At 31.6% G+C, this 7,353-nt stretch overlaps 1 protein-coding gene across 1 annotated transcript in view; it reads left to right on the forward strand.

The window, feature by feature from the left end:
• Positions 1-7,082, forward strand: part of LOC106468534 (integrin alpha-PS2-like) — a 104,458-nt gene extending 97,376 nt beyond the window's left edge. Inside the window, exons 17-22 of the mRNA XM_013928966.2 lie at positions 2,489-2,637; positions 4,469-4,597; positions 5,225-5,292; positions 5,696-5,843; positions 6,553-6,645; positions 6,964-7,082. Coding sequence (XP_013784420.2) covers positions 2,489-2,637; positions 4,469-4,597; positions 5,225-5,292; positions 5,696-5,843; positions 6,553-6,645; positions 6,964-7,047 — 671 coding nt within the window. The 3' untranslated portion in view covers positions 7,048-7,082. The remainder of the gene's footprint in view (positions 1-2,488; positions 2,638-4,468; positions 4,598-5,224; positions 5,293-5,695; positions 5,844-6,552; positions 6,646-6,963) is intronic.
• The last annotated feature ends 271 nt before the right edge of the window (positions 7,083-7,353 follow it).

The raw sequence follows: 7,353 nt of genomic DNA on the forward strand, positions 1-7,353 counted from the left end.
TATGACTGAAAAATTTAATTTTTTCTGAAAAGGTGGTGTCTATTTACTTGTGACCACGCAGTGTATATTGCTGATTCCTCCTCTCGAGAATCTTCTACAACTTTGGAGAATAGGCGGGAGTTTCGCAATACATATTTAACTGTATAACTTATGTACACTTGGAAATATAAACTTAATTCAAGCAAACGTTGATATTGAAATAAAAATATAATAATAAATCCGTCACAGTGAGACTCCCAGCATCACTGGAAAGTGTTGCTGAAGTGGATAACTGGGAACTAGCTAAAGAGCCGAAGTGTTCATCTTTCTTTTTCTTCTCCCACACTAGCCAAAAAAGTGATGAAGTTCTCGCAATGGCTTTAGTATGACAGAAAAGCATTTTAAGAGTACTTGGGAATAGGATATCGCTAAAACAAGCATGGTAGTTTTTAGTATGTAGGGATGGGCCAAGAAAATAACGGCAACCGCATTCAATTTATTACTGTATGATGCTTATAAGTAACTGCTAAAGTTTGTGCACCTAATTGCCATTATCGAATATTTCACAGCTTGTATAACAGCAAAATTATTCTGTTCTTCTACCACATATATTTTTGTGAAAATAATAAAAAGGAAAACTACTAATGAGTTCAATTCATAAGGATATAATATTTCCATGATTCAAAAATAACAGTTTCATTTCTCATCACTAGTTAGTAGCAGATATTGTTCTTAGATAACAACCATTTCTGACTTTTCATTATGCAAACATGATATCTGGCTAAACAATTTCAGTAAAAATAAACTAATAAATAATAAATAATCTAAGTTATTATTCAAGGTATCCAGGAGATGAAGTATTTATGCAACAGACAGATCTGTGTATATGTTATTGATTTCTGAAAACAATACGTTATATAGCAGTCTACTTCTCTTCGGGTTTTCAGTTGAGCTGAACCTGGCAGCTGTGTGTGTGTATGCGTGGTATCATACTTCATTTCCTAGGATCCATAATATGTCCTTCTTATTAATCGACGTGACCCTAGCATGTGGTAGAGTGAGTTGGGGTGAAGTTGGAAGGCGTGGGTTGTGTAAATATTCCCTTAACACCAGTCCAGCGCTCTGAGGTACTTATACTGTAATGGAGGAACCATTCCAGCTTCATTGGCCAGTGTAATCTAAAACTTGACAAAACTGACATACCATTGACTTATAAAAATAAAAACAAATGTTCACTTATCGACTTACTTCAATGAAATTGTTAAACGAAAAGAGGGGAAACATATAATAAAACAGTTACAAAAATTAAGTATTATGTATGGATGACAATACCAAAATGTCCATAAACAAGATAGGAATGAATACATAAAACCATACAAAAATTCCTACATAATTAGCCAGTAAGTGCAGAGTCAATCTTACAAGCTTATGGTTATTAGCCACTGTAAGGCTGTATAGAACTACTCAGTTTCAATTCTTTTATTCAAACTTCAATTCATGCATCTGACGGGAATTCAACATTTAGTTGTAGATAAACATTATTCTTGGGAAGACTTGGCTAATGATGGAGTGATTTTTGTATGGTTTTGTGTATTCATCCCTACCTGTTTTCTGTATTTTTTGGCATTGCTAGCCCTACATCATATGTAATGTTTGCAATTTATTTTATTACTTTAGTTATATAAAGTACCCGACTTTTAGTCAAACCTGAGGTATTGCCACAGTTATTCTAAATGCTATAGTTTCACTATTCTTATGTATGTGAACATATCTAAATACTCTAACAACACATATAAAAGAGTTGTTAAAACATGTTATATATTAAGACAAATAATCAATGAAAAATGCTAAAATTATCGTTCTTCTTCTTCTTAATTCTTATATTATCAATAATCTTGTTCCTCGTTCAATTTTGGGTTTAATCTATTAATCAACAACGTCTCTTTTACAGTATTCTCGTCTCCCACTTTATCTATAATTTTAAGCATATTTTGATATATAACAACATCACATTCGCCAAGCACTTAATTATATATACTTCATTCACTGTCGCCACAAAATCTGCATGTTCTTTTATGCGTGTTTCTAGCGATCTAATCTCCTGGCATGGCCTGGTGGTTGGAGTATTCTAACTGCAATCTGTGAGTCGCGGGTTCAATCCCTGTCACCGACCATACTCGCCCTTTCAGCCGTTTAGGCGTTATAATGTGATAGTCAATCCTACTATAAGAGTTGTTGATATAACTGAAACTTCGAATTAGCAACTTTTACTTAAAAATTGAAACTTTAACTAAATTTTATAAATAGGTTTCATATTTCTTATATTACCCACTTTTATATATTCTTTCTTTACTAGCATATTACTGTTATGTTAATTATTTATTGTTGAAATTCTTCATTATTTTCATTGTAATCTCTAATGTTTGAAAATATTATACAGTAAAAACCCCAGTTTGTAAGAATCGAAGGTACTACACTACAAAAGTTTTCCATAATTTCAACCTTTCAGATGTTTTATTTAAAACTCGATTGGACATTGGTTTGGAGCAAAGTCCACGTGTGTTTTTTCTGGACAGAGAAAAAATAAACCACAGTTATTATCAAGTCTCTCTCAGGAAAGGCTCTGTATTCTGTAAAAGTGTTTATGCTTATATTCAGGTCAGTGATATTACATTATTTCGGGACGAAGATACTCTACTGATATTATAAAATCCTTGAGCTTCATAGCCATTTATTCAGCATACTCTTGTATGCAATAAACTTTTGATTATTGATAATTCAACGTCGACAATTTATTGAACTGTGTAGTGAATATACTTAAAAAAAGAAAAAATATATTTATTTTTGAATTTCGTAAAAGTATGGTATTGTTGTTTTTTTTGGGGGGGGGAGTCATAATATGAAAAAAATATTAACATTAACAGACTTTTTGAGCTTGTATGTCATCGTATACTGAAGTTTAATAGCACTTTATAAGAACAATATTTCAGGTGTCGTGCTCTCCTTCAAATTATCTCACCATTGCCAATCGCATTTAGTTTGATTGCCATGATTACAGATTATTGCCCGAAACCGCGATTTCCATTTTAACAAGCTTCTGCGAAGAATGGCAAAGTTATTTTAGATCACAGTTGATTGCAAAGTGTGGCTGGAAGCTTACGAACCTTTGCTTTGTGAGTGTTCGCCAACTTCAAATCCTTGTTTATTATCTTGTTAGCACCCAGCTTCATTGGAAGGGTTTTTGGATCAGAGTTTGCTTTAGCAACCCTAACCTTCACATTGTGGACAAAAGTGTTGCTCCAAAGTGATTTGGGGTCTAGTGTGTCGGAGCTCGCTCATCACCTGAGTTTTTTTCCATCAGCATGGAGGATCTTGAAGGCTGCGTTCTTCGAAATGCTTTGTACTTTGTCTCCACATCGTTTAACGATCTTCCTTGGGGAGAAGAGCTGTGACAAAACCTTCAGTTATATGTCTATGCACGTTGCCAGTGCACTACTGAATGATTAGGAATTCAACATGAGCCAAATATATAAGCGCTAAAACTTCTCCCCATGACACCAACGTCTATACCTGAAGCGACGTATCACAGCATTAGCATATTCAAATCGTTCGTTCGTATAAAGTGCGAAGAGCGAACTACTCATCATGAAACTCAACAAATTTAGAAATGCAGCGTTTGTATTGTCATTGTTGGTAACAACAACAAAAAAGGGCAAATGTCATAAAAAAATTGATTTTCACAGTTACAGCTATTTTTCAATCGTTATTAATAACCATATTTTTAAGATTTCTATGTAACTTCGTTGGTATGTATGGTCGCATTTTTCCCGAATATTTGTCTAATGTTGTTATAATTATTTGTTAATGTATAGTACTTTCATTTATGCACAGGCAGTAATATGTTAAAATCAAAAAGCATTTTAAAAGCTTTTGATAAGTAGCATATTCTACCAAATAACATATTTTACTTGGAAAGCTTCTCTTTTACTTATTACGAACAGTTTATGCACAATTATTGAACGTAGTAACTGTAATTATACCTGGAAGAAAAATATATCAAATACAACATAATTAGAATCCTTAGCACATTTATTGGGGGGTTAATTCTGTTTAATGGTGTATCTAAGCAAAATCGATCTTGCATTAGGGAAGAGATTCATTTTATTTTGTCTCTGTTATGCTACTTAATTAATATCTGAATATAATTAATTGAACTGGTTTTCATTTGCAAATAATTTAATTTTTAATGTAGCAGTCCAGTATGTGCAATTGGTTGGTTGGTTTGTAATTAAGCACAAAGCTACACAATGGGCTATATGTGCTCTGCTCACCAAGGGTATCGAAACCCGGATTCTAGCATTGTAAGTCCGCAGACATACCGCTGTGCCACTGGGGGGCTGTATATGCAATACCTTTTCTTTATATGGTACATAAAATTTTAAATTTTACAAATAATATATTATTGTAATTATCTATATTGCAACATTAGGAACAAGTGCGAGACAAGCTGACACCCATTATAATAGAAGTCGCCACTGAGTTGAGAGACTTGGAACCTTCCAGAAAAATCCTGAAGCCAATCCTTAATGAGACCCTACCACGAATATTAATGAAACAAGTATGATATCTAATGATTCTTATTAACAACTTAATAGCTGTGTATTACGAAATCATCCAACTAATTGTTATCTGGTCTAGTATTTTCGACAGTTATATTTTTGAAAGCATTGTATTTTTCTACTACAGTTTTAAAATATTTAGTGAAAAGAAACAAAAAAAACATTATACTGATATGTAATAAACTTGATCAGAACATATATATAGTGTCGACTAATTACTTTGATCATGCTTATGGTTGCAAAACGAAAATTATGGCTCGATATAGTCACGTCCTAGTTAAAATATTAAGGAACTTGTCTAGTTTAACGGTAGTCGTTAGTAAGTTTGAAATTTATTGTCGTAGCTGCTTAGAAATTTGCCAATAATTTTTAATAGATATATTTAGTAGTTTGACTTCAACTATCCGCTTTTTTAGTGAAGTTTTTGTTGTCGGGTTTTTTAAAAAAGAATAAAAGACGTTGGGCGTACTTATTCAATATATAAGATGTTGATTTTCTATGTTCTGTTTTACTTATATGTTTGATTATCGTAATATTTGATAGTAAGTTCTTGTATTTGCTCTTAATGTATTTATATCTATATTTAGTTAAAATGTAACGCATTGCATTGGATCACTACTTTTCAGGTTAACATTCAGAAGAACTGTGGAAAAGACAATATGTGTATTCCTGACCTGACTGTGGAAGTGAAAGCGTGAGTTCTCGTTTTATAATGCTACTACAACAAGGCGATTTCATAATGATAGTTTTTCTGTTTGTGTACATGAAAAGAATGGGTGTTTGTGTGAGAGAAAATTTGTAGATACCTACTTTTTGTGTTACTGCTGTAACTCAGTTAATATGCTGCGGAAACTTTGTACTGTTAACTCTAATTTATTGTCCACAGCTTATTTTATAGGTTTTCGCATATTAAATTCAGTGTTTGTAGTTCTTATTACAATATTCCGATGATAAACAATGCTGCTTACTTATCATACCTCAAGATACTCTAAGTATAATTTGTCATATATGAGTTTGGAAATGTAGTAACACTTTCAAAAGGAAAAAGCGTATTTGAATATAAATGTGTGTGTGATAACATGTTTATTATCCATCAGGAATATGGACGAATATTTGATTGGAAGCAGAAAGAAGCTCGAACTCACTGTTAACATTACCAATCATGGAGAAGATGCATTTGAAGCTATGTTATATCTAGAAACTCCCCAAGACTTTAATTATGTTAATATCAACAAGACCAGCGCTGTAAGTTATTATTACTGTACAATTGTTAAAAAAGCTCCTTTTAACCAGGCATGAATTATTATAAAGTACATATTTTGGTAAAAATAACAATAGCTTTAATAGTTTTATTAATCAACAAACTTAAACTTTTATCCCTTGTTCTGTCTAAATGACTATCAACAATTTGTTTTTTTGAAAAAACGTCGTTGCTGCTACTAACATAAAAAAAAAAAAAACTTTTGTAATGCAGTAGCCACTTCAGTTTACATAAGTGAATTTGTTATGGGCTTTTTCTTCTACTCTTGAATACTAAATAGTAACAAACAAACAAACATAAATCAAGTATCACTGTTATTAAATTGTCATGCAATAAAACTATACCACTATCAAATACTAATCAAAAAGTTGTTTTTAAATTTTTAAAACAATTTCTGTTTTTATTCTCATTATACAATGAGATAGGTTATATACGTACTTATGTCAGATGAGAGATCAGTACTGAACTTGATCAGATTTCACCATCATTTTTAAGAGAACATGTTGTGAAGTTGCTCTAATATTGATATATATATGAAAATTGAAAAGTGTTCCCTGTGCTCTTAACATACTTGGAAAGTAACATTTTTACATGTAATAAACTTGGACTGGGTGGACCTCAATAAATAGATATACGTGACATAATAAATTATTTTTACGGAGACACTAAAGAGCTCAAATTTTCCCTTGATAGAGTATGACTATCAGCTGTTTTCCATACTTGCATACTCCTGAAGTCAATAACATCGTCTGTGATATCGGCAACCCCTTCCCTGCTGGACATGAGGTAAGATAGACATTTTTATCAAACCGACATTGGCTTCAACATAACACTATAAATAATAAACAAAAAACAAGCCTAGATTTCTATAAGACAAAATTAAACCTATTTTTGACACCATGAATATCTTATACAAGTATATTTTCAAAACTTGAATTTTGTTTGTTCATACAAGTTATCTAAAAACGCTTGTTTTTTTCATATTTAATTATTAATTAAGAAATACTGGCATTTGGAAATTTATTTGAGGAAATTCTACTATATATAATATTATATTTGGGCAATTTTGTTTTTAATTAAACAAATAAAACTTTTCTATTCTAGCTCATATTTTCTGTGATTCTAAAACCAGCTAAAATGGCCTCTAGAATTCCGCATTTCCATTTTAAAATGAAAGTAAATAGGTAAGTTCAAATTTGAAAAAATTTTATTATGTTACAAGTTCGTTTCTTTAAGTGTATTAGTGCTTAAAAGTGATATTAATGTTATTATAAATTTTTATTGATATCCATCTATAAGTAGCAACTGTGCTTCAAGACTGAAAAGTCGCTATGTATTACAATATATTAGGTCGTCAAGAAATTAATGTCGCTTTTTTTAGGTGAAAAAACCCGAACAACTTACATATCAAAACAAAACATTTAGTAAATGAAATAGTTCCCATTCTTATCAATGATGCCTTTCTATCTTACAATCAGGTTGTTAATGCCCCGA

The sequence above is a fragment of the Limulus polyphemus genome, unplaced genomic scaffold (genome assembly GCF_000517525.1).
Source record: "Limulus polyphemus unplaced genomic scaffold, Limulus_polyphemus-2.1.2 Scaffold3046, whole genome shotgun sequence".
NCBI classification, from domain to species: domain Eukaryota; kingdom Metazoa; phylum Arthropoda; class Merostomata; order Xiphosura; family Limulidae; genus Limulus; species Limulus polyphemus.